The 27,462-nt window shown below is 49.4% G+C and overlaps 1 protein-coding gene and 1 long non-coding RNA gene across 6 annotated transcripts in view; one reads left to right on the top strand and one right to left on the bottom strand.

The window, feature by feature from the left end:
• The window catches only part of LOC139039085 (uncharacterized), a 23,028-nt gene extending 10,412 nt beyond the window's left edge, over nucleotides 1–12,616 (bottom strand). The window contains exons 1-2 of one of the 2 annotated variants that reach the window (XR_011492258.1): nucleotides 12,510–12,616; nucleotides 4,449–4,537 (exon numbers count right to left, since the gene is read on the bottom strand). This is a non-coding gene — a long non-coding RNA (uncharacterized lncRNA). Of the gene's footprint in view, nucleotides 1–4,448; nucleotides 4,538–5,260; nucleotides 12,146–12,509 lie in introns of those variants that run through there. The other variant, XR_011492257.1, reaches the window with a different exon arrangement.
• On the top strand, nucleotides 12,065–27,462 carry ALDH3A2 (aldehyde dehydrogenase 3 family member A2). 4 transcript variants are annotated; one of them, XM_020895624.2, is made up of 11 exons: nucleotides 12,065–12,153; nucleotides 12,993–13,153; nucleotides 15,088–15,319; nucleotides 16,043–16,128; nucleotides 17,185–17,393; nucleotides 18,361–18,478; nucleotides 20,122–20,263; nucleotides 20,754–20,920; nucleotides 22,275–22,374; nucleotides 23,315–23,550; nucleotides 25,927–27,462. In XM_020895624.2, the coding sequence occupies exons 2-11, from the start codon at nucleotides 13,001–13,003 to the stop codon at nucleotides 25,939–25,941; spliced, it is 1,458 nt and encodes a 485-aa protein (XP_020751283.1). In that variant the 5' UTR covers nucleotides 12,065–12,153; nucleotides 12,993–13,000; the 3' UTR covers nucleotides 25,942–27,462. The 4 variants fall into 4 exon arrangements, with proteins under 4 accessions (XP_020751283.1, XP_020751284.1, XP_020751282.1 ...); XM_020895625.2 differs by having other exon boundaries at nucleotides 12,066–12,167; XM_020895623.2 differs by lacking the exon at nucleotides 12,065–12,153 and adding an exon at nucleotides 12,686–12,865.

The following is a 27,462-nucleotide window of genomic DNA, read 5'->3' as shown; positions in this document are numbered from 1 at the left end:
TGGGTTCTCAGATAACATCAAAAGCACAACAGTAACAAAAATAGATACGGTGGATTTCATCAAAATCAAAAACTTTTTGTGCAGCAACTCAATATAGCACATACTTAAAGAGGAACAAATCTTTACAAACTTCTCCCCAAAATTGAGGAAGGAGGACTTCCTAATTCATTCTATGGAACCAGCATGAACCTGACACCAAAGCTAGACAAAGACACTGGGAGAAAACAAAACTACAGACTGATATCCCCTGTGAATACTGATGATAAAACCTCCACCAAAATGCTAGCAAATCAAACTCACCAGCACAGGACATCCCTGGTGGTCCAGTGCTCAGACATCCACGCAGGCACCACAGGTTCGATCCCCCATCTGCGAAGATTCCACATGCAGTGGGACAACTGAGCTCATCCACCACCACTACTGAGCCTGTGCGTGGCAATGGCTGAAGACCATGCACCCCAGAGCCTGCGCCCTGCAATCAGGAGCAGGCCCTGCTCACTGCAACTAGAAAAAGGCCACGCACAGCAACAAAGACTTGGTGCAGCCAAAAGTAAAATAAATAAATCCTAAAAAAGTACTCAGCAGCATACAAAAAGTTTATACACTATGACCAAGTGGGATTTATTGAAGTGCAAGGATGGTTCAACATAGGAAAATGGGTCAATGTAATTGACACTGACAACATTACAAATGAAGTGGGAAAAAACCTCATGATCATCTCAACTGATGCAAAAAAAGCATCTGACAAAACACAACACCCTTTCATGACAAGAACACTTAACAAAATAAAAACAGAAGGAAAGTACATCATGTGATAAGAGCCCATATATGAGAAACCTACAGCTAACATAATACTCAATGGTGAAGGACTGAAAGCTTTTCCTCTAAGTTCAGGAGCAAGACAAGGATGCTCAGTTTAACCACTTCTATTTAACACAGTACTGGGAGTTCTAGCCAGAGCAGTTAGGGAAGAAAAAGAAAAATAAAAGGTATAAAATTGGACATGAAGAATTATCTCTGTTCAAAGACAATATATCTTATGTAGAGTAGACCCTAACAACTCCACATAGAAACTGTTAGAGCTAATAAAGGAATTCAGTACTGTGGCAGGATAGAATGTCTACACACCAAAAAGATGTATTTCTATTCTATACAGTAACAACAAACAATCTGAAAAGGAAATTATGAAACAATCCCATTTACAATAGCATCAAAAGGAATAAATATTTAGAAATTAACTTCTTTAGCCAAGGAGGTAAAAATGGAAACTTCAAAATACTGCAGAGAAAAATTAAAGATATAAATAAATGGAATTACATCTCACGTTCAAGGGCTGGATGCCTTTTTACTGTTAAGACAGCAACACTACCTGAAACAACCCATAGACTCAATGCCAACCCTTATAAAAATCTCAATGACATTATTTGCAGAAATAGAAAAATCCATCTTACAATCCACATGGAATCTCAACAGGCCTGGTACAGCCAAAACAACCGTGGAAAAGAAAAACAAAGCTAGAGAATCAGAGTTTATGATTTTAAAACTTACTGCAAAGCTAATGATAACAGTTTGGTACTGGTGTAAAGACAGATATATAGACAAATGGAATATAACAGAAGGCCCCTGAATAAATAAACCCTTGCATATGTGGTCAAATGATTTTTTTATAAGGATCCAAGATTATTCAGTGGGGAAAGGACCATCTTTTTAACAAATGTTTCGGGAAAAAACTGGATATTTGCATGACAAAGAATGAAGCTGAATCCTTACCTAACACCACATACAAAAATTAACTCAAAGTGGATCAAGCCTAAATGTAAGACATAAAACTATAAACCTCTTAGAAGAAAACATGAGGCAAAATCTCCATGACACTGGATTTGGGAATGACTTTTTGGATGTGACACCAAAGGCACAAGCAATAAAAGAAAAAAACAGATAAATTAGATTTCAAGAAAATTAAAAACTTTTATTAAAAGACAATATCCAAGAGTAAAAAGGCAACCCACAGAATGGGAGAAAATATTTCTAAATCATTTTTCTAATAAGGGACTAATGCCCAGACTATATAAAGAACTCCAAAAACTTAACCACCACCACCACCTGATTAAAAAATGTACAAGGGAAACTTCCCTGGTGGTCCAGTGGCTAAGATTAAAGCTCCCAGTGCAGGGGGCCAGGGTTCAATCCCTGGTCAGGGAACTAGAGCCCATATGCTGCAACCAAGACCCAGTGCAGACAAATAAATAAATACTAAAAACAAAACCAAAGACCAGTGTTTAAAAAAGATGAAAAAAGGACTTGAACAGATACATTTCCAAGGAATACACACAAATGGTCAAAAAGTACATGAAAAGATACTAAACACAACTCACCATTAAGAAAATGCAAATCAAAACTATACTGAGAAATTACCTCACACCCATTAATTAGGTAGGCTACAATTAGACAAAACAAAACCCAGACAATAACAAGTGCTGACGAGGATGTAGAAAAATTGGTCTCCTGTGCAATGCTGGTTAGAATGTAAAATGGTACACCCACTATGGGAAACAGTACAGTGGTTCCTCAAAAAATTAAAAACAGATTACCAGATGACCTACCAGTTCCAGTTCTGGGCATGTACTGAAAAGAATTAAAAGCATGGATTCTGCCTGCAGAACTCATGTTCACAGCAGCATCATTCAAAACAGCTAAAATGTGAAAGCCACCCAAGTTTCCGCCAACAGATGAACAGATAAGCAAGATGCGGCACATGTTTATAGTGGAATGTTATTCAGCCTTAAAAAAGAAAGGGCATCCTGACACATGTTACCTGGATGAACCTTGAGGATATTACAGTAAGTAAAATAATCTGGTCACAAAAACACACACAAATACTGCATGATTGCACTTGTATGAGGGACTCAGAGCAGTAAAAACCACAAGCAGGGAAAGCAGACTTCCAGGGGCTGGGAGGAGGGGGGATAAGAGCTACTGTTTGATGGGGACAGAGCTCCAGATGTACATGTTGACAGTGTGGTGGGGGTAGACGGTGGGGTGTGGCATATTACGAACATATTTAATCCATTGAACTGTACGTGAAAAATAGTGATGAGGGTTATTTTCATGTTGTGTGTATTTTACCACCATAGAAATTGAGAAACAGAAAAGCTGGTATGGCATTATCAGTTATAGAGCTTGAAAAGGCCCTTCAAATACAGTCAATGGCAAGATTAAATCCACTGACAGAGAAATAGTCAATATAAACAAAACTAGATCAGCAATTAATATTTCATAGGAAAATGACCTACTGCCATGGAAGAAGAAATATTCAATATAAGAAGGTAAGAGCACCCATGAAAGGGATGATCAGATTTATACACTTAAAACCCATGATGGAGTATCATCCTGGAGAAGTTTTTACTTAAAACTGTAGCTCCTCTCTTGATCACCAATAGGATACTACAGACCTTCCAAATAACTTAGAAAACATTACTAATATTTATCCACCTGCAGTTGACAGAAAACCATGACAAGGTTAGTTAACATGCTTCATAAAATGGTATAAGATTATCATTTCCAGTTTGTAGCCTGGTCATGAGTCTTCTATTTTAGTTAGTCTTTGAAAACTCTTATTAAAATTTATGTTAAAGGTACATCAACAGCTTAAACAAATTCCATAGTGGAAAATTACTTGTCGTATTTGCAAACTTAACATATTTTTTGCACTGTGCCCTTTACTGCTCCTAAGTCCAGATAAAAGGATTAAAGTCTGAAGATAAATGGTACAGTCACCTAAGGGGTGGTTATGGTCCGACTTAACATCCTGTCTCTATGGACCACAATGAAGGGAGGGAGCATGTGACCTGTCCCCATGAGCAGTCATGAGGGCCCTGGAGCCTTGAGGCAGTCAGGACGTGGACAGTGGTGGTCTGCGCCCCTCAGCTCCTCCTCACGTCCCTGTATCCATGACACCTCCCCTCGGCTGACCTCCCACCATCTCACCCTGAACTTGACACAGTCGGCAGGGCTCACCCTTCAACCCAGAGATCCCGGTCCTCCACCCACAGGACAGACTCTGCCCCCAAGGACCTCCCTGACCACAGACACTTAGCACCTGCTTCTCAGGAAACCATGGACCAAAGATCCTTAAGACACTAGAACTAGACAACAGATTAGGAAAAACGGGAAGCACTACTGTTCTACCAAGACAACCTCACACATTAGTTTCTAAGCTAACTCTCTCTGGCTGCGCCTGCTTAGCAGAGGAGAAATTAGCTCCGTATTAAGAGGACACAGGTTTCCCTTGGCCCTCACTCTCACATCCGATGTCTCTTCACGAATCACAGTGCATCCTGCTGCCCGTGGGCTTCTTACCATCCTCACCCTGGAAGAGTCCTCGCCTGCCCAGGGATCACAATGCCACCCCACCCCACCCCTACCTCCAGGGGCCCCCACGCTGGTACCTGTTCTGCCGCATGGTTCCAGTCAATCCTCCAGATGTACACCAGATAGAAGGAGGTTTGGAAGAAGACTATCAGCCCGGATCAGAGACCTGCGAGTGGGAAATGAGCAGCCCATTTAGGTGTTCTGCACTTCTGCTCTTATCATCGACATCTTTCTGTAACCACTGTATCCACGATGGAAATTTCCCTAAAGTTTTAGATAATTATGGACCAGGATCTGACTCAAGCTTACCACTATCACTGGCAACCAATTCATCAATAAACACCCCCAAAACTGTTGGCTGCTTTACATGTGGATTTAACAAGTATTTCCCGGCTTTGTTTATGTCAGGTGGCATTTGAAGATCGGCACCCATGTGGAGGGCAGACAAGCAGTAAACAAGGAAACAAGACAATATTATGAGTGAGAAGAGCCTGCAAGGACCTGGGCAGAGCACGGAGCAGTGACCTGCAGCCCAGAGTCAAGAAGATGGTTGGGGGGCTCTGAGGAGAGACCAGGGGGGCCAGCTGTACTGGCTCCAGGCAGAGGGGAGAGCAGGTCCAGGCCCAGAGGGACCCAGCCTGCACATCCCAGGGGCAGAGAGGCCAGGGTGGCAAGGGCGGGGAGGAGACAAGAACGTCAGGGAAGCCAAGTGTTCTAGGCCCCAAAGGTCCAGGTTTGATTCCAAGTTCAGCGGAACCCAATGGAAGGTTTTAGACAGGTGTGTGCATGTACATGTAAGATACCTGATGCTTCTAAAGCCCACGGTGAAAACTGTCTAACTTTTGTGTGTGCAAGAAGTTGCTGAGAAACAATACAAACAATGCCTATCTCCTTTTTTTGTTTGTTTATTTTTTTTTCCATTTATTTTTATTAGCTGGAGGCTAATTACTTTACAACATTGCAGTGGTTTTCGTCATACATTGAAATGAATTAGCCATGGATTTACATGTATTCCCCATCCCGGTCCCCCCTCCCACCTCCCTCTCCACCCGATCCCTCTGGGTCTTCCCAGTGCACCAGGCTGGAGCACTTGTCTCATGCATTCAACCTGGGCTGGTGATCTGTTTCACCCTAGATAATATACATGTTTCGATGGTGTTCTCTTGAAACATCCTACCCTCACCTTCTTCCACAGAGTGCCTATCTCCTTGTGAGGAGAAATTAAGCCACTTAAATATTGCTATATATCAAAGAGGATATATTAATAAAATTTGTACCAGTAACCGCACTACAAAGCCAGCTGCGGAGATTTGAGTTGGAACATGGTATAAACTGGGAATTCGCCTGCTAGCTCATTCACTACATGTCCAGGCCCCACACTGGCCAGGGGTCCCCTGAGGCTGGGCATTCCTGAACCTCTGGCCGTTTCACTGGAATAACCTCTCGAGTTCAGAAGCAGATGGACAAACAGTTTATATCCTTTGATGAACTAAGTCTATTCCTAGGAGTACATCCTAAGGAGAGATTCAGGAATGTCATTAGTAATTCATATACCTTGGATGCTCATCACAATGCTATTTAAGAGAGGGACAACTTACAACATCACTAATTATTAGAGAAAAGCAAATCGAAATGACAGTGAGGTACCACCTCACACTGATCAGGATGACCATCAATAAAACGTCTACAAATAACAAATGCTGGAGAGGGTGTGGAGAGAAGGGAACCCTCCAACACTGTTGGTGGGCATGTAAATCAGTGTAGTCACTGCAGAAGAATCTAAGGAGATTCTTCAAAAAAACTAGAGTTGCCATATGATCCAGCAATCCAATTCCTGGGCAAAATTCTAAATCAAAAAGACACATGCACCCCTATGTCCACAGCAGCACTATTCACAACAGTCAAGCTACTGAAACAACCTAAATGTCCATCAATAGAGGAATGGATAAAGAAGGTGTGGTACATATATACAATGGACTATTACTCAGCCTTTAAAAAGAACGAAATAATGCCATTTGCAGCAACATGGATGCAGCTAAAGATTAACACACTAAGTGAAGCCAGAAAGAGAAAGGCAAATAGCAAATGTTATCACTTATATGTGGAATCTGAACTATGACATGAACTTATCTGTGAATAAGAAACACAGATGTAGAGAACACATCAGTGGTTGATAAGGCGGGTGAGGGAGGGACAGACTGGGAGTTTGGGATTAGCAGAGGTAAACTATTACATATAGGATGAATGAACAACAAGGTCCTACTGTATAGCATGGGGATCTGTATTCAATATCCTGGGAGAAACCATCATGGAAAAGAACACTGCTGCTGCTGCTAAGTCACTTCAGTTGTGTCCGACCCTGTGCGACCCCAAAGACGGCAGCCCACCAGGCTCCCCCATCCCTGGGATTCTCTAGGCAAGAACACTGGAGTGGGCTGCCATTTCCTCCTCCAATGTCTGAAAGTGAAAAGTGAAAGTGAAGTCGCTCAGTCGTGTCCGATTCGTAGCAGACTTTGTCATTCTCTGTTTGGGACGCAGAACTGCAAGATACTTATTTTGGTCTCATCTCCAGCAAGCACCGTCCTTGACACCCCAGGAAATACTGTCTCACCAACCCCCAGAGCCTCTGTCTGTACTCAGCTTTACTTCTCTGAGCCCAAGGCTGGCCTGGTGGAAAGCGAACAACTTACACCCCACTGCAAGGAGTGTACTGACCACAGACGTGTTTTTAAAACTGTTAACATCTTTTAACTCCTTTCACCCCACAGTGGATTTGACCTAAGGACCTGGATAACAGAATTAACTGAAATGTGGCAAGTCTCTCCATCACATTCAGGTCTCTTAGTAGTCAGTGGCAAAAAAATTCAATTCTAATGCTGGGTCCCTGACATTTAAAAATTGATTAGCTTATAGAACTGTGACATGGGAGTTGAAGATCGGAGGGATGGACTGGGAGGAAGGAATTAACAGCTACAAAGTATTACTCAAAGAATGGATAGACAATGTCCTACTGTATAGCACAAGGAATTATACTCAATATCCCGTAACAAACCATAATGGAAAAGAATATTAAAAAAAAAGAATATATATAGGGAATTCCCTGGTGGTCCAGTGGTTAAGAGTCTGTGCTTTCACTGCCAAGGGCCTGGGTTTAATCCCTGGTCAGAGAACTAAAATCCCACAAGACACACAGCAAAAAAAAAAAAAATATATATATATATATAATGTATATATACACAAAACCGAATCACCTTGCTGTGCAACAGAAATTAACAACATATTGCAAATCAACTATACTTCAATTTTAGAAAACCACACAAAGAAGAATTTGAACAGTTTTAAAATATGCCCAACAAAATGCCATCAACTGATTTCTCTGATTTAAAAAAAAAAATGTTCAAGAGTGGGTGAGGAGTCAAACCTCAGTGATGTTGCCTAATATTAGAATCACAACAGATTCTTCTTAAGATCCTAAGGTCTAACCCTCAGCAGGAGAAGCAGCCCTTGGCTACTCAGGGCATAACCTACCTTAGCTGACACTGGTTCCTGTTCTATTTTCACGTTGGTATTCTGTTCATTGTTTATGTTTAAAAAAACTGTGGTGAGACTCATAGACCAGTTTACCCAGGCCCCTACGAAACATTTATATTGCTCAAAGTTTAATATCAGATCAAAAAGGGTGATTTGCGGTGAACTCTGAGCCAATGTAAACATTGCAACAGTTCCAGAATTAGGTTTTGCCCACACTTTGAAAGTTTGTCTGACATCGCTGTGCTGTCACTAAAGGCCTATGTTAGCACTTGTCTTTGCTGGCAACACCAAAGAACGATCAAACTACTGCACAATTCCACTCATCTCAAAGGCTAACAAAGTAATGCTCAAAATTTTCCAAGTGAGGCTTCAACAGAATGTGAACCAAGAATTTGCGGATGTTCAAGCTGGATTTAGAAAAGGCAGAAAGACCAGAGATCAAATTCCCAACACCTGTTGGATAATAGAAAAGGCAAGAGAGTTCCAGGAAAACATCTACTTCTGCCTTATTGACTACGCCAAAGCCTTTGACTGCGTGGATCACAACAAACTGTGGAAAATTCTTCAAGAGATGGGAACACTAGACCACCTTACCTGCCTCCTAAGAAATCTGTATGCAGGTCAAGAAGCAACAGTTAGAACTGGACATGGAAAAAGAGACTGGTTCCCAACTGCAAAAAAAATAGTATATCAAGGCTGTATATTGTCAAGTTAATTTAACTTGTATGCAGAGTACATCATGTGAAATGCCAGGCTGGATGAAGCACAAGCCGGAATCAAGACTGCCGGGAGAAATATCAATAACCTTAGATATGCAGATGACACCACCACCCTTATGGCAAAAAGTGAAGAGGAACTAAAGAGCCTCTTAATGAAACTGAAAGAGAAGAGTGAAAAACCTGGCTTAAAACTCAACATTCAAAAAATAACAAAGATCATGGCACCTGGTCCCATTACTTCATGGCAAATAGATGGGAAAACAATGGAAACAGGGACAGACGTTATTTTCTTGGGCTCCAAAATCACTGCAGATGGTGACTGCAGCCATGAAATTAAAAGACCCTTGCTGCTTGGCAGAAAAGCTTTGACCAACCTAGCCAGCATATTAAAACGCAGAGACATTACTTTGCCAACAAAGGTCTGTCTAGTCAAAGCTATGGTTTTTTTTTACAGTAGTCATGTATGGATGTAAGAGCTGGACTATAAAGAAAGCTGAGCACCAAAGGATTGATGCCTGTGAACTGTGGTGTCGAAAAGGACTCTTGAGAGTCCCTTAGACTGCAAGGAGATCCAACCAGTCAACCCTAAAGGAAATCAGTCCTGAATATTCATTGGAAGGACTGATGCTGAAGCTGAAGCTCCTATCCTTTGGCCACCTGATGCAAAGAACTGACTCATTGGAAAAGACCCTGATGCTGGGAAAGATTGAAGGCAGGAGGAGAAGAGGACGACAGAGGATGAGATGGTTGGATGGCATTACTGACTCGAAGGACATGAATCTGAGTAAGCTCCATGAAATGCTGAAGGACAGGGAAGCCTGGCGTGCTGCAGTCCATGGGGTCGCAAAGAGTTGGACACGACTGAGCGACTGAACTGTCTGCTGATGGAAAAAAATCCAAAGAGGATTTTCACTGTGTATACACATGGCTGACTCACTTTGTTGTACAACAGAAACTAACACAACATTCTAAAGCAATTATACTCCAAAAATAAAATTAAGAAAACAGATTCAGCATTTTAAATGCTTCTTGGCTTTCCTCCATCTCTTTTGGGACAGTCTCCCGGGAATGCCCTGCCCTGGGACAGCAGGAGGATCCTTCACTGACCTGAGATTGTAAGCCTGCTGGGTACAGGCAACCCTCAGGGATGGAGTTGGCTTAAACACTGGTATGTGCTGGAGACTACAACTTTTCTTTTCTTTTTTAAGAAAAGTTTTCTTTAAGGTTACATTTAACCAGAGATGGAGTTAGGTGAGCTAAGCACTCCAGGCCGAGGAAAGAGCTGGGAGCAAAGCCCCTGAGTGGGGACGTGCTTCCCGTTCTGTGAACAATGAAGCAATCACTCCACTCAGTGGGAGAATCACTTGGAACCAGGCTGGAGAGGAGGCTGCAGGCAGGACACACAGGGCTGTTGAATACGGTGTCAGTTTTGGATTTTACTCTAAATGTCCAGGAAGCCGATGGAAAGCTTTGAGCAGGGAACTAACAGGGTCAAGGGTCTTGATGACTGACAGCTGGGTGGAGAAAGGCTGCAACAAAGTCAGAATCCAGACGTGAAAAGAGAAACCACTCAACCTACTGCAGGCAGAGGGAATCTAAACAGTAAGAGACTACAGGACAGATGGGTATTGCTAAGAATACCCCTGGCTGGAAGGAACCCAGGGGGCTGCACCAGGACCTGTGCCACCTGGAGAGTCTGTCACTGTCACTCTGTGTCTACTAGACACAGCCCCCTTGGCCAAGGGAGTAACCATCCTTGCTCCATTTCCACTACAAGAACGGCCGGCAACCACCACACTGCAGAACCCAGAAGCAAAAAGTTGCCTTCCTCCTCACCCTGCTCACTCTTGCTCATGCCTCCAGAGGCAGAAACCACTGAAAGCCAGCAGGTGTGGGAACCTGGGAAAGTACAGTTCACACATGCTGGGAGTCTGTGGTGCAGGTTACAAAAGGGCAAGTGGAGGACAAGAAATGGCAATTTCCCAGAGTCAGCAGCAGAAGCAGGGAACCCAGTGGAAGGTTCCATAAGGTGCAGGTAAGATTTATCATGGCTTAAACTAGGGCAGATGTGCTCAGATCAACAAGCTTGGCCAAAGAATCAGGATAACCTAAGGAGTTTGGCCTAAATAAAAAGGATAAACGATGGTACCCTTTACTGAGACTGGCGACACTGAAGGAGTTCTGCAGTGTATTTCATGAATTAAAATAAACCAGCAATTGTATCCATGGTCACCTTCAACCCGCCTATTATGAATGCCAGTATGAAAGGGATAGAGTTGAACATGCCTGCTGCTGCTAAGTTGCTTCAGTCATGTCCAACTCTGTGCAACCCCACAGACGGCAGCCCACCAAGCTCCGCTGTCCCTGGGATTCTCCAGGCAAGATCACTGGAGTGGGTTGCCATTTCCTTCTCCAGTGCATGAAAGTGAAAAGTGGAAGTGAAGTCACTCAGTCGTGTCCAACTCTTCGCGACCCCATGGACTGCAGCCCACCAGGCTCCTCCGTCCATGGGATTTTCCAGGCAAGAGTACTGGAGTGGGGTGCCATTGCCTTCTCCGAGAACATGCCTACTGGAGTTCAAAGAAAAGGGTGGGACCAGATGGAATTGAAAACCTTCTCTAACACCGTCCACGAGATTAGATGACGTTGTGACTGAGGAAAGAGAAGAGGCCCAAGGACTGAGTCCTCAGGCACCAGAACTTCAGGAGGCCTGGAAGAAGAGATCCGGCAAAGAAAGACCCAAAGGACTCTGAGGGAAACAAAGGAAAACCAGAAGAACACAAACAAGCAAAGTCAAACACACACACAGATCACCACAAACAGGCAAACAAGTAAAGCCGGCCTCCAGGAGATGGCAACAATCAGCTGCAGCTGAGTGTGGAGGCAAGAGATCAGTAAACAACCTCTCTCACAAGTCTGTGTTGTCGCTCAGTCACTAAGTCACGTCTGACTCTTTGCGACCCCATGGACTGCAGCACACCAGGCTTCCCTGTCCTTCACTATCTCCAGGAGTTTGCTCAGACTCATGTCCATTGAGTTGGCGATGCCATCCAACCATCTCATTGTCTGTTGTCCCTTTCTCCTCCTGCCCTCAATCTTTCCCAGCATCGGGGTCTTTTCCAACGAGTTTGCTCATAAAACTAGAAGAGAGTTGTTTTTTTCCCTGGTCACACCTAGGGCTGTAGCCCAGATGGGCAATCCCCACATGAAGGAAAGCGCTGTGCAGAAGCACAGTTTTGTATATTGTCAGGAAAAGAGCACACATCAAACAGGCGACGCGATAGGGCCCTTGAAGGTTTCACCGGAGACCCCGCGGCTGGGAGGGAAGCTCGCCTCTGGAGAAGCATCAGCAACGCATCAGCATCCCCGGAAGGGGGCAGACTTCCCCATCCTGAGACAGAGTCCACCTCCGGATAAAGGGTTCTCTCCCTGAGGAGTCCAAGCTCACGGAAACGATAAGCAACCACGTGACAGGCCGATAAAGTCCCAGTGAAGGCAGGAACGAGCCAGAAAGTTCCTCCAACCTGCACAGGTGAGGAGAGTGAGGTGAGCACCCATCGGCAGCAGGCTCTGTCACCGTGGGCGCAGGGGGAGCCGGAGTCCGGGCCCTCTGGGGGGAAGGGGTCAGGGACTTGGGGAGGGGAAGAGGGACAGAGACTCAGGATGGGGGTGCGGAAGGGGACAGGGACTCGGGGTGGGGGAGGGAAGGGGGAGGGAGACAGGAACTCGGGGAGGGGGAGGGAAGGGGGAGGGAGACAGGAACTCGGGGTGGGGGAGGGGAAGGGGGACGGGGACTCGGGGAGGGGAAGGGGGGACAGCGACCGACCGGAGGGTGGGAGCGGCGGAGAGCGGCAGGTAAAGGAAGAAGAGATGCCGCAGGGCACTGACTTGCGTGACGAGTCCGAGAGACTCGGTGCCCGGAAAGAGCGGTGCGGGCGGCCAAGAGCCGCCTCCAGGGCCGCTTGGCGCGGGGCCAGGTCTGCGAGGTCTGAACCGCGCGCCGCAGGCGCAGGCGCCGGCGCAGTTGCAGTCCCGCCCGCCCGAGGTCCCCTCCAATACCAGCTCCCACGCGTTTTCCTCCCCCGCGCGCCAGCCGACGGCTGGGGGCGGGGCCCGCACAGTGTCCGGCCCGCGGGGGTTACGTGGGCCGCGCCGGCCAATCGGCGCGACTCGGGGCAGAGCCCTGATGTCTGGGCGTCGGCCGGGCAGTTGGCGTCGGCTGAGTCGGCGCGTCGCGGACTGAGGTGCGGCGTGGGCCGGGAGCTGTGGGCCTGGGACCGGGTGGAGGGCGAGGATGGGGCGGCATGGCCCCGCGGCCCCGCGTCGTGCCCGCCCGCCGCCTACGGCGCTCGATATCCCCTGTTCCCGTAGGACCGGCCATGGAGCGCGAGGTTCAGCGGGTTCGCGCGGCTTTCAGCTCCGGCCACTCTCGCCCCCTGACGTTCCGGCGGCGGCAGCTTGAGGCCCTGCGCGCGATGATCCAGGAGCGCGAGAAGGACATCCTGGCGGCCATCGGTGCGGACCTGAGCAAGGTGCGCCCGGACCTGACCCCACCCCTACCCCCTCTCCCAGGATTGGGTCATTCAAGCAACTTCTGGGCCGGATAGCTGTCTTTCAACTTTGTGGCTGCTGGTCGCGCTCAGATTTTCCACCACGACTTTAGGATTCAGATCTGTGCACCCACCAGTTACCCGGGACCTGTTAAAGGCGGACGATGCTTCCGAGGGTCGGGTGGGGTTTGGGGGGACTCTGAGAGAGCCCGAGTTTGTAACAGGTCCCCGGATGATACCACGGCTGCCTTGTTCTGGAACCCTGCTTTCAGTAGCAAGGTTTTGGGCGAGTGTTTAGGGTTTAAATACTATCACCTGTGTTATATAATACTATTGTTACTATTCTGTTTTTCAGTTTTTTCCTCTTTATTCTGGGGGTAGCAAGGCCTTGCTCTGGCTTTGCGAGGCTCCATCCCTCACTTCCCCCTAAAGATTATTTTAAGGAGTAGAAACATAAGAAGTGTGGGCTTCCCTGGTGGCTCAGTAGTAAGGAATCCACCTGCAGTGCAGAAGATGAAGATCAGATCCCTGAGTTGGGAAGGTCCCCTGGAGAAGGAAGTGGCAAGCCACTTCAGGATTCTTACCTGGGAAATCCCATGGACCGTGGGGTCACAAGAGTCAGAAACAACTTAGTGACTGAACACCACCACCACCACCAGTAGTAACAACAGAGCTATAAAATTTACTTGTGGTGGAGAAGCACTGTGTCACAGAAGGTGGATTAAGTAGTCTGAAGCAAGAAGTCTGAATCGTTCGCTCTACCAGCATTTCTGAGTGTGTTTCTTAAGGATTGTGAAAGAAGTACGGGGCTTTCTTTGTGGCTCAACTGGTAAAGAATCCTCCTGCAGTGTGGGAGACCTGGTTTTGATTCCTGGGTTGGGAAGATCCCCTGGAGAAGGGAAAGGCTACCCACTCCAGTATCCTGGCCTAGAGAATTCCATGGACTATACAGTCCATGGGGTCGCAAAGAGTCAGACATGACTTTAAAATAAAAAAAGTACAGTAAATTCCTTGCCCTTAAGAGTGTTAAATTTGGTACAGAAACAAAACATGCCCAAAGTGAAACTACAGTTGTAAGGCACTGTATTAAGGGTGAAATATTAAGATATGGGTGAAAGCATAATTACTGTGGCTTATAAAGTGAGATTAGGGCACACGATTATTAATTAGGGACCATTTAAGCCTGAGTTTAAATGTCTTGGATCAGTAAAGAAGGATTTAGAGAAACTGAATATATTAGGGAGTTAATGAGTGCATATTATGGGCTTTAGGTGGTGCTAGTGATAAAGGGCTTCCCTTGTGGCTCATCTGGTAAAGAATCTGCCTGCAATGTGAGAGACCTGGGTTCGATCCCTGGGTTGGGAAGATCCCCTGGAAAAGGGAAAGGCTACCCACTCCAGTATTCTGGCCTGGAGAATTCCATGGACTGTATAGTCCATGGGGTCACAAAGAGTTGGACACGACTGAGTGACTTTCACTCAGTGGTAAAGAACCTGCCTGCCAGTGCAGGAGACATAAGAGAGGCAAGTTCGATCCCTGGGTCAGGAAGATTCCCCTGGAGCAGGGCATGGCAACCCACTCCAGTATTCTTGCCTGGAGAATCCCATGGACAGAGGAACCTGGACGACTGCAGAGTTGGAGACAACTGAAGTGACTTAGCAGACATGCACTGTGGACTTGAAGGGTGTGGAGAAATCTCCATAGCAAACGAGCCTGTCTGACAGGTGTGCCTGGCCCAGCACTTTTGTTTCTTTATACACCTCTGTGTGGCTTATGGGATCTTAGTTCCTGGGCCAGGGATTGAACCCATGCCCCCCTGCAGTGGAAGAGCAGAGTCCTAACCACTGGACCACCAGGGGATTCCCTTGCTTGAGTATGTCATACCCATGAAGGTTAACTATATCCTCTTGTGACAGAGCGAATTCAACGCATACAGTCAAGAAGTCATTTCTGTGCTTGGAGAAATTGATCTCATGCTGGAGAAGCTTCCGGAATGGGCTGCTGCTAAACCAGCTCAGAGGAACCTGCTCACCATGCTGGACGAGGCCTACATCCAGCCAGAGCCCCTGGGGGTTGTACTGATTATCGGAGCTTGGAACTACCCCTTTGCACTCACCATCCAGCCCCTGATAGGAGCCATTGCTGCAGGTCTGGGGTCAGCTTGTGTCCCCATGCCATTGTTGCACCTTAAGGAGCGTGTCTAGTTAAATGCATTTGCTGTGCTGGCTTGCCTTAGTGTAAGCCAGCAGTGTATTGAGAAGTCATAAGCGTTATTCTTACTTGTTTAGTGGGCTCCAGAGGTTTGTGTGGCCACTGCTTTCCGGAGCCCTGGAGAGGGAACCCCTGCGGGTGGAGAGGCACGCGTGAGTCCGCAGACCAGGTCAAGAGTCAGACATCCGTATTCCCAGGTGGTTTCAGCCACCACCTCTGGCTTTGGATGAATCAGTTGGATTCTGTCTGACCAGTTTCTGCATTCAATTAAGGGCTGTGGAAGTCATGCTCCATGGCTCACAGCAAGTGCCACGGGATTAATTTCTCAGTTCTCCAGGATCCATATTAACAGCTTCATGTTGAAAAGGCTCATATTTGTGCAGTAATCCCAGGGCAAACAGGAAAACCCAAGAGTGGGAGTGAAAGTAATGTGGGAACGTTGGAAGCCATATAAGGAGGCTGCTGGGACCTGGAGGGTGAGAATGGAGGCGTCAGCCCCTGGGAAGGAGGCAGTGGGGTGACGCTCAGGCCCGCGGTGAGCAAGGCCGAGCACAGACAGAGGAGTGACCCTTAGCCTGCGCTCCACACATCAGCACCATCTGGGCGGCTGTTAGTCACTCAGGTACTTGATAATGCTGTCCTGCTTTCTGTTCTGTTTAGGAAATGCTGTGATTATCAAGCCTTCTGAAGTAAGTGAGAATACAGCCAAGCTCTTGGCTAAGCTCCTCCCTCAGTACTTGGACCAGGTGAGAGTACCCCTCCCTGGCATGCATGTCTGTCTGTTGGTCGGGGGGAACAGGCACCCGCTCTTCCCGTCGCCGTTGTTTGGTGGTTGGGCCTTCATGCCCCATTTCCCTAAGCCTCCCACAATTGTCCTGACAAGAGAAGTGACGTCCAAGACAAACTGGAATCGTTCAGCTGCTGTGGTTACAGTCTTTTCAGGCCCTTGGGCTTATCAGCACCTCTGCTGCTCAGAGAGCGTCCCCTGCTGTGTGGTGTTCTGAGTTAACCGTTGTTGGATCTGCCGTGATCTTAGGTGTATCCACGTAGTGAGTTGTTTGATGAGGGACTGGGGCTGAGCCAGGTGCTCCTAGCGAGGTTCAGTTGCATGAGAGCATGTCCGGGTTTAAATGGACAAGTTTGTGGCCTGAAAACCACAGAAAGAAATGGCATGCTGACCTGGAGCTGGCCCCTAACTCTGGGTTAAAGTCTTGGCAGTGAAGAGTGTCAGAAGCTGTGTAGAGAAAACCATCAGGGGTCTGGTGCAAGGCGGACAAGGTTGTGATGCTGCTTACCTCTGAGGGGAGGGGGTCCTTGGGGACTGTCAGGGAGGCAGCTGTGAGGCCCCCAGCCAGCGGGCATAGGAGCAGTGGGCCCGAGCTTGGGAGCCCTCACCGGGTTTCACACGTGTTCAGGCTCAGACGTCCCTTGGTCTTCCGGTGGTCTAAGCCCCTGCACTGAGCTGAGTTCAGGAAGGATGTCCAGGTGGACGTGCCCAGGGCCTGTCCTATGCTCACCCACAGCAGCCACGTCCCTGTCATCCTCCCCTCGCCCTGCCCCCAGCTCTGCATGTCCCAGGTGGGATCCCTCTTCTCCTTTGTGTCCTTGCGAGGCTGAGATGGAAATGCTGGTCTCTCTGGCCAGTTCTGCCACAGGTCGAGATTTCTCGGGTGCCATCAGACTCCCCCGCCCATCCTCACCAGGGCCAGTCTCTACCTTTTCCTGGTTTAGTGGAATGTTAGGTGTTTACATCGGACGACAGGATGAAGTCGGTGATGCTTGCATCTGTCTCCTTCCTTCAGGACCTGTATGCCGTCATTAATGGTGGTGTCGAGGAAACCACAGAGCTTCTGAAGCAGCGATTTGACCACATTCTCTACACGGGAAACACCACTGTTGGAAAAATTGTTATGCAGGCTGCTGCCAAGCATCTGACCCCTGTGACCCTTGAACTGGGAGGGAAGAGCCCGTGCTATGTAGACCGAGACTGTGACTTGGACGTCGCCTGCCGGTGAGACTGACTTTCTGGTTTCCTGGATTTTCCCAGCTCAGCCAAGAACCTGCTGGCATGTCCTCTGTGCCTCCTGGCTCCAAGAGACCTTGCTGAGCCTTGGGGGTTGATGTCCTCCTAGTTTGGGGCCGGGGGATGGCGTAGAACTTTCACACACTCCCTCTTAGTGCCACGGCCAGAAGTGGTGAGCACTAGGCCTTGACATCACACGGCTGTCCTTAGGAATGAAAAACAAGTTCTTTCTGTTCTCAAGATAATAGACCAGGCAGGAAATCTTTCTGTCCCGCTGGTAGCTGATCCAGAAAGTACAGTAGATAATGCAAAGTCTTTAGACTCCCTCTGCTGATCTCCTAAGTTCCTTTATTGATAACTGATACTGCTTATCTTTTAACTGAGAAGAGCATCTTGTGTCTGAGAACTAGAAAGTGAAAGGTTTGGAGGTGTCTGTGCTGAATCAGTTTGGCTCACAGCAAGTGCTCAGACCCACAGTTGACAGTGCTAGAGCGGCATGGCTCCCTTCCCCTCAGAGAGGCAGTGGAGAGGGGGTGGGGGCATTGGACGGGATCTGGTGGGCTCTGTAGGTAGGTGTCTGTCTGCCCGAACAGGAGACCCCAGTGCATGGATTTCTGTCAGAGCTCCGGCAAAGCTTCTCAGAGCCAGGGGACCCCGTCCTCCCAGACATCCCCCTAGCTGGAGTTGGGGGAGGGAGGGGGTGTCAGTAAACAGCACTCTGTCCTTTCCTGCTGTGGGCAGGGGCATCCCTGCATTTAAAGTACTGTTGATGAGCAGACACAAAGCTTTCCCTGTTCCCTAGAATATTCTGCATCAGCTGAAAGTGCTACAGAGACGAGTCATTAAAACATTGTTCAGTCAAGACTCACAAGTACGTGTGTGAGCATTGTTGGTAAACAGCACAGCGTGGGTGGCAGGTGCAGGGACTGAATGCAGCTGCTGGTGCTTTTCCCAGACGCATCGCTTGGGGCAAGTTCATGAACTGTGGTCAGACCTGCATCGCCCCTGACTACGTGCTCTGTGAGCCATCCCTCCAGGACCTGATCGTGCAGAAGGTGCAGGAGGCCGTGAAGGTGCGTGTTTACCGCCTCTGGTTGCACTGGCTGCCTCGGGGTGCAGGGTGAGGTTGGCTGTTTGCGGGCAGCAGCTCCCCATCCCCTCCCCCCTTGAACATTCCAGTAGCAGCTGTGACTGAACTTCCTGGTTGATGAGAAAATGTTTTTGGAGAACGTTTGCTGAGAGCGAGGTGAGGCTGGTGGTATGCACGCCAAAAACCATCCAGCTCATTTGTTGAGGATAACTCCTTAGGTGCAGCACAGGCTTTAGAAAAAAACAGTTCAGCAGCGATTCTATGGTCTGGGGAGAAGGCTGTCAGGCTTCTGCAGCGCAGTCAAGGATCCCTGATGTGTGGCCACTGCCCATCAAGCTCATCTGATCTTCGGTGTGTAGGCAGTTTAGCAAAGCCAGCTGTTTCGAGGAGCAAGTGAATTACCTACTCTTAACGCAGCCCTCAATCTTTGAGGGTGTTTCAAGTGGCAGTCTCGGGCGGGGATCAAGGAAGGCCCCAGGTGAGCCAGGAGAAATGAGGGACTTGGACTGGAGGAAGGATGGGATGGAGTTTTGATAGCTCAGTGATGGCGCCGGGTCATGGGCCTCCTGGGTGAAGAAGCTCCTGGGACAACCATGGTTCACTCCCCGGGCGCTGACCGAGCCCTGAGAGGTGGCTCACGGACAACCAGGAGAGACAACGTGAGCAGCGAGGGGCCGCGGGTCTTGACATGGATGTAGTGGTGGGACTGTGGTGGGTCGGACAAGGACAGCATGAGAGGGGTCTTGGCTAGACTCCAGGGAGACACTGTGGCTGGAGAAGTTGTGCTGGGGGTGCATGGTGATAAGCCAGGTTTCCTGGGAGTGACGGTCCCTGTCTTCCTGGAGGCATTTCTCCTCTCACCACCCTGCTTGTCGCCTGAGAGTCACTAGGCGCGATTTAGGAGAAGTTTCCTGTCCTCCCCTCCACAGGAGGTCTGGGGTCTCCAGGTGACACTCAGGTACAGCTGGCACCAACTCCTGTGTCTCCAGTGTAGGGACCCAAGACCCTGTGTTTCCACAGGCTGCCTGGGATGTTCTTACCAGCCAGCTCAAGGCTGATGGGGGGAATGAACAGTGGTCAGGGGAGATGGAGCGCGCCTACGGGGCTGACTGTGAGCCATGGAGATTGGTTTACCCAGACTGTGCTTTGATCTTCTGAGTTGTTTCCCAACTGTCTGTGGCTGGTGGAGGTTCTAGGCCAGGAGGAAGCAGCATGAAGCCCGGCAGACTCTTTCTGCAAAGGGCTGCACAGGCTGTGCTCCAGGTTCTGCAGGCCACCACTCAGCTCCTCGTAGGAGCAAAGCAGCCAGAGTTGACAGGGATGCACATGGGGCCCTGATATGGGCCACGACTTGCAGTACCCACTCCGCGTCCACCCTAGGAAGAACCCACACTAACCTCAGAAACTGTGGGAAATGGGAGACTTGTGTGTCTGTAAACTACTGCCATTTGCCTCACAGAGAACTTAACCTCACTACTGTTAAAGTCCTCGGGGGCTGGGGGGTGGGGGGATGGCATGGGATTCTGTGAGGGTGTAAAGCCAGATCTGGGGACACAAGTGAATTTTATAACTACTAAATTAAAACGTGGGTTTTTGGTGATGACTAGATACTGTTGTTTGACACAGGAATTTTATGGAGAAAATATAAAAGAATCTCCCGACTATGAGAGGATCGTCAATCTTCGTCATTTTAAGAGAATACAGAGTCTGCTGGAAGGACAGAAGATAGCTTTCGGTGGGGAGATGGATGAGGCCACACGCTACATAGGTAAGGGGACCCACCTGGTCTGTGTCCTCGGAGTCCACGTTATCTCTTCTTGTGTCCTCCCATGTATCCAGGGAGGGCAGAGCCTGAGCCAAGGCCCAGGGGATGCTACCACCTTATGACATTCTCTAACCTCACTCAGTTGTAGTCAAGGTCAGAGAGATCAGGGCAGGAATGCACTTGAGTTAAGAAGTGGTGCTGGTCTGGCTGTGCTCCCAGGAAGGCCTGTCCAGGGAAGGACACAGGTGTGCAGTGCTGAACACAGTTAGGTGAACACAGGATTTACTCCAGCCTGTCTACCCCCTTGCTGGCACAGGGATCCCTGATGCACACGCCTGGAGACATTGAATATTTGCACGGTTCACGCATGCAATCGGGACTCATTTCATGAGGTGACACTTGGCAGGGTGGGGGAGCTCTGAGTGCAGCATGCGGTGAGAGTTGGGGTTTCTGGCTCAGCTGCAGCCTTTTCATCTTTGATTTTCTTTTCCAGCCCCAACAATACTCACTGACGTGGATCCTGACACCAAGGTGATGCAGGAAGAAATTTTTGGACCAATTCTTCCAATAGTGCCTGTGAAGAATGCAGATGAAGCCATACAGTTCATAAATGAACGCGAAAAGCCCCTGGCTTTCTACGTGTTTTCTCACAACAGTAAGGTAATCTTCATAGCATATGGCATGCTGTCATGAGCCGCGCTCCTGAATCTTCTCTGCTCTAAAGCAGACGAGGATTATTACGGCTGAGTCCCCAGTGAGGCTGTTCTCACAGCTAGCTGTCTCCTTCTCGGGTAATGAGGCCCTGGGGTTGTCACTGTGACCTTCCCTTCACTCCCTGGGGTCAGAGCTCCAACTTCAGAGTGACTGTCACAAGTCTGTTGACTCACAAACACCTCCCGTCTAACTAGACTTCCAGGTGCCACTGTTGGCACCTCTCCCGCTGTTAATCCCTGGGTGCCCGAGGGCCTCAAGGCCATGCAGGCGGGGGCAGTGGGGGGCGTGGAGCAGACGGGGGCAGGTCTCTGGTACTGCTGAGGGAGCCGTTGGGAAACCATGGACTTGGGTTTCTCCAGTGACACAACCTTGTGGTTGGAGCAGTTTCACAGTCCTAGTCAGGCTGGCCGCCCATGCCTTGTCACCCCAGGCCTGGCAGCCCCGCCACCACTCTCGAGCCTATCCATCCACACCTCAAAGGTGACTGGCTGCTGAGGGATAGTAGCCTCAAGGTGGGCCAGTAGGCCAGGAGCCTCTGAGGAAAAGGGAAAACTCGGAGGAGAGTGTGCATCCAGGCCAGGCTGAGGAGTCCCCAGAGCAGGTGTCCCCTGTGGAGCCTCTGCCTAGCCATGCAGGTGGTCATGGGGCCACTTCCAGAGCTGGCCAAGCTGTTGAGGGGCTGATCTCTGTCCACGATCCAGGGAGACTGAGCGTGCAGGGCTCAGCGAGGGTCGGGTTAGCAGCACATAACGGTCTACAGCTGAAATGATCACAGGCAGTGGAGGACAGAGCGGAAGCTGAGGTCTGTGGCCTGGGCGGAGGGTGGCAGGTCAGGCTTTGTCCCATGGTCAGTGATGACCTTCAGTACGGAGGACTCGGCTGGTTGGCACCAGGGAGGTAGCATTTACCAGTCAAGTGTCACTGCCCATTTGGATCCCGGGTGAGCCAACCAGCGATCTCCTTCAAAAGTAGGACATTTGAATGTCTTTTGCATCTCATAGAAATGAAATATCTGTAAATCACAGGCTGTAAAGTAGACCAGAGAGAAGGAGAAACATTAACAATTCTTAAGACCCAGAATAGAGCCTGAATGGTCCCTGATGAGAGGCCCTGGCTGTGGGCTCAGGGGTCCAGCACTAGTTTGACGGGTGTTCAACCCCCTCTGTGTTGCTTTCCCGGAGGACTTGATGTGCAACTGAGAGCTGACCTGTACTGTGCTCGCTCGTGAGGTCTGACCTCGAGGAGGACATGTGTCCTGGGCCAGCCACCACTGACCTGGGGCCTCTGCTCTTCCCCTCAGCTCATCAAGCGGATGATCGACTGGACATCCAGCGGTGGTGTCATGGGCAATGATGTCATCATGCACTTCATGCTCAGCTCTCTGCCCTTCGGAGGCGTCGGTGAGGCCCCTCCCAGTCGCTGCCCAGAGTCCCCTTCTGGCCCGTCCCCATCGTCCACCCTCGGGGGCACTTCCCAGTCTGCAATGATTTACAGTTTGCTGCTTCCCTGGTTTGCAGTTCTTCACCAGATGCAGGGCATGTCTTGGGCTGAGAATCAGGTCTCAGATGAACTGAGGCTTGCTCTCTGTCCTTTATGAAAGAGGTGGTGAGGGACAGGCCCTGGGCAGGTGAGGGATGGGGCCATGGGCAGGGCAGACAGCAGCCAAGGACCAGGATGTCCATTTGCATTTTTAGGGAAAAGGCACAAAAACAGAATACTATGGAAAGTTGTGAGGGGAAATGCAGTGACCTCCCAGACATACACACTTAATATTTTGTAATTTAGACTTTTTCTTTAAAAGGCACACCTTTTGATACATTTCACAGAATCCCCCTACAGCTTCAGCTTCACACAAATCATGCCCTGTGTCCTGGTTAACCTAGCCACACGCGTGTCTGCCCGGCTTATGTGACCAAGCAGACGAATGAGCACAGGCCCGGAGCACAGCTCTGAGAGAGCAGAGGTGTCCACCAGCTTGTTAGCACCACCACATGACCTCCCGAGAGCCTGGAGGAAGTGCAGCTCAGCCCGGGACTCCCAGAGTCAGACCCTCAGGGCCACACTAAGGCCCTACCTGCCCCGTTCCCTCTTAGAAGTGGGGCTATGGTAGAGTGAGCCTGTCCCAGGAGCACCCGGAGCATGTCCTGGGCCAGGTCCACTGTGCGGGGGCCAGTGGGAGGACCTGGAACAAGGCACTCCCCCCATGCCGATGGGCAGGGAGCCCAGGACCTCCTGGAACAAGGCCCCCTGCCCGCCAGACTGGTGGGCAGGGGGCCTGCCCCTGCACAGGAGGAGCACCATTACCTACAGTGGCCTGTCTCATCTGCCCTTGACTTTCAGGGTCCAGCGGGATGGGAGCGTATCACGGAAAACACAGTTTCGATACTTTTTCCCATCACCGTCCCTGTTTATTAAAAAGTCTCAAGCGGGAAGGCGTGAACCAACTCCGGTACCCTCCCAACAGCCAGTCGAAGGTGGACTGGGCGAAATTTTTCTTGCTGAAGCGCTTCAACAAAGGGAGACTCGGCCTCCTGCTGCTCACTTTCCTGGGCGTCCTGGCCGCTGTGCTCATCAAGGTGGGTCCCCAGTGGCTGCCTGGGGTGGCTCTGTCTTGGGAGCACCTCCAACCTTATTAAATCAGTGCTGTCTCATCCTGTTAACATTCAGTCTAAAACGAAGGGCCAGGGAGCTATGGCCTGCGGGCAGCCCCTGATTCTCTAGCATCTGAGCATCTCTAGCTGCTACTGGGCTCCAGCAACAGAGACTGTCCAGTCCACAGGCCTCTCCTCACAGGAGCCATGTGCTGCCTCTGGTCTGAGGTTAAAGCCCTGGAGAGCTCACTTGCAGAAGTCGACTTTCCTAACCCTTGATCCTCTCGCTGTTGGTGCCTCGGGGCCAGCTGGTTCCTGGACGTGCATGGACCCAGCGCATGGAGGTGGAGGACAGTCCTCTGGTGACGGGCTGCTGGTGGAAGTGGCTTGGCCGTGAGGCTGACTGCAGCGTGTGTCTCTGGTGATTGGTCATCACAGATGGATGTGCTAGGAGAGCCAGTGCCAGGCAGCTTCCCGGGGCAAAACCAGATTTAACGGAAACAGCTGCATTCGTGTCTGTGTTTGGTTTAAGTGTTCAGAAGGTGTTGGTGGAGCTGGAGACACCAGCTGCATCTGAATCCATTTGGGTTTCCTCAGAGATACCAGGCTGTGCTGAGGACAAAGGCCCTGTTGCTTTTTGAGGCAGTTCACAAATGTGCCATCCTGTGAGCCGGTCTCAGAACCCACTCTGTTGAGAGGAGGTAGGGCGTTTCTTCCTTTCTGTAACTCAGGCCAGCGTGGGGTGTGCGCTCTTCCGGTCATGTGTTTTTCTACACTCAGGCTCAGGTGTTACCAGAAAAAGAATGTGTAATTTATTTGTCTCCAGGCGCTTTGGACTTCAGCCTGGAGCAGCAGAGTGTTAAACCTGACTGAGCCATGGTGTAGTCCAGGGCTGGACTCTAGATTAGAGGGTCAAGATGAAGCAGCCATCACTCCCAGAAAACCACAGCCACATGCACTCAGCTGCCCCAAGGATGTGCCCGTGGAGCCACTCAGACCTAACTTCAGAGTCTGAGCAGCATCTCATAAAAAGCTCAAAGTCACTTTTTGTTTCGTTTTTGAATTGTTTTTCTTTCCTTAAACTTCAGCACTCACATAGCAGACCTGGTGAATCAGAGCTTGCTATGGGCTGCAGTGCTGTTCTTCTGCATGTTGCTGAGGCCAGCGGCGCTGTTTGGTCTCTGGTCCCTGTCTGCCTGTCCTCTCCCAAGTCGTGGGTCCCCAGCCTGACCAGTACCTCCTTGGCTGTGGTGAAGTCACTCAGCCTGGCGGAGAATCCAGAGGTGCAGGCAGACTGATCCCCACAGGCCTGCCCCCTCCTAGATGGGCTGGCAGCCCCGCAAAGTTTGCAAAAGGGTTTGGCAGGCAAGCCTTTGTCTGGTAGGCTCTAGAGATGCATCAGTGTTGTAAAAATGTATATTTAGCTGGGCCTTGAGCTTGATTTAATTACGGCTTCGGGCGAGGCCTCTTCTGAGCCAGCAGGGTGCAGGCAGCCCCGTCTCTCGCTGTCCTCGCTGGGAACTGAGGTGTTCCAATTGTTTTGGATCCAGTGTGAGACTGGGTAAAGGTTTGGGGGCTCTTCTCTCTTTGCTGCTTCTCTACGCTTATACCCTCTTTACAAAATCACCTTTTACTTTCAACAGAGGATTCTGTGCCTAAATTGGCCATTTTCTTGAGGAATCTTTGTTGGTGGTCACTGCAAACATTTTTCTGAAATTGCTTTTTTGTACTTCGTAGCTCTGATTTTAATATTTCAGTTTACTAGCATTAGAATGCATTTGGAGCATTTTAAAATGGGAAACTGAAATTTGCAGTTATCAGTCTAAGGGGATTATGTTAGTATCTCAGGGTGGGGGCATTTTCCACATCCTTTTTACACAGGTTTCCAGTAAAGGTTAGCCTAAGCTACAGAAAGCATTGCAGGGGTTTTTAAAAGCTGAGGAAAATAAAAGGTTAAAATCGATCGATGTCATCAGGACCTTGAGGATTAAATCCATCTTTGAACTTTGTGGCTGTGCTTCTTTAAGCCTCAATGGGGGTTGATGGGATTAAGAAGCAGAATCGCTCACCAGTTTTCAGAGTTCACGTGGACAGTGCACTTCCTTCTTAAAACTTAGGTCTTTGCTCGTTGTCGTGTCTCCTCCATGTTGGACAGAGTACCACCTCCAACACCACCATCCTGTCGTTGTTTTGGGGAGGAGAGCATGACCTCTCATCCTTAGACACCTGTGGGCCCTGCTGTCACTGCAGGAGAGGCTTCCAGGATGGGAGGTGCTGGTTGGGGTTCTGACCCTGGGCCCATGTTGCAGGGCTAAGGGGTTGTAAACTGGCAGTAACCTGAATCCTTTCTCCCCACCGCAGGCCGGATACTACTGATGGACCCCGGCTACCTCCTCATCGTCTCTGCTGAATTATTCTTCTGCTCAGTGGCTAACCAACCAATCATTTTTAAATCGTACTGGAACTTTTAGGAAGATAGGCAAACACACTGTCCTCACCATTCACCATTAATAAAACTCACCGCTTCAGCCAAAGTCCCCCACTTACCTTTCCCCTGGCCCCCCAGGACTGAGCATGCTCACTCGGAGAAGCTACGTCCCTAGAGCTCTGGCTGGGGGAGGGAGCGCACTGGGTGAGCCCACATTCCCAGACCTGCTCAGTGACTCCTGTTTATCAGGCACATGGGGCTTGCCACCCCCCCCTTCAGGCAGCACCCCCTGAAGCCTCCTGGAGACTGCCCTGTGCATGTTTCCAGGTCTCAGTCCAGAGAGGTGAGGCATGATCTCCCAGACTCCTCGGGGTTCAGGGCACTAGAACTGGGGTTGGGGGGGGTCCCTGTCCCTGATCTTGGGATTTGAAGACTGAGCTCCAGGAAGCAGCCCTCCTTTCTCACCGCTCTCTGTCTTGTGCTCGGCTTGTGACAGTCTGTTGTGACGTCCACACATGGTAAATCCTTAGGCTACTGGAAGGCAGCTGCCAGTTTGGTGCAAGAATCATGTCATTCGTAGACTGTGTGCGTCTACAAAGCCACTGGCCTGTTTCACTGCTATCGTCATGGTACTCAGACAATATCCACCCTTGAGCAGAGGCTGCACATGGCAAGTCAGTGGCTCTTCAGGGACGAATCTTCAAGTTTCCTGTTTCTGTACCACGAGGCGAGTAAGCATCCCCTTGGCCTCCCTGTAGCTCAGCTGGTAAAGAATCTGCCTGCAATGTGGGAGACCTGGGTTGGGAAGATCCCCTGGAGAAGGGAATGGCTACTCACTCCAGTATTCTGGCCTGGAGAATTCCATGGACTATAGTCCATGGGGTCGCAAAGAGTCAGACATAACTGAGCGACTTTCACTTTTGGAAACCTGAGCGGGGCATTGCTGAACAGATTCTGTCCAGAACTTAACATGGGGACCAGTTTCTGTCCTGGACAAGAGGCCTTCAGTGTTCACAACTTACAGCCTGTGAGCCCCAGGGGCTGGTGAGGGGCATCTGGAAGAGGGCTCTCCATGACCAGGACAGCAGCTGGCCCACTGAGGGGGACCTTCCGTGCACAGTGCTGGGACCAGACCCAGCACTTCAGCCAAACAGGTCTCAAGAAGAGCCCTGGAGGGTCCTCCCCGTCCCCACACTCAATGAGAGAAGGTACCTCACTTCACAGCACATGTGATCCACCACTGAATGAACCTGCTCCTTGTGGCTGATTGCAGTGTTACTGGCTTCATCACAGAACACGGGGATCAACAACCAATCACTAGGCTGGCTTAGGGGACACCTGCTTAACGCTGGAGTTTTATCAGAATAATCAGCCGTAAAATATCTGAGAGAAAATTTCAATATGGAATTTTCATTTGGTATATTGTGCATTTTATTTTCTAATTAAAATTATTTGCTTGTCTACTGGTA

Source organism: Odocoileus virginianus, chromosome 17 (assembly GCF_023699985.2).
Source record: "Odocoileus virginianus isolate 20LAN1187 ecotype Illinois chromosome 17, Ovbor_1.2, whole genome shotgun sequence".
Taxonomy (NCBI): Eukaryota; Metazoa; Chordata; class Mammalia; order Artiodactyla; family Cervidae; genus Odocoileus; species Odocoileus virginianus.
This window is presented reverse-complemented; position numbering and strand designations above follow the sequence as displayed.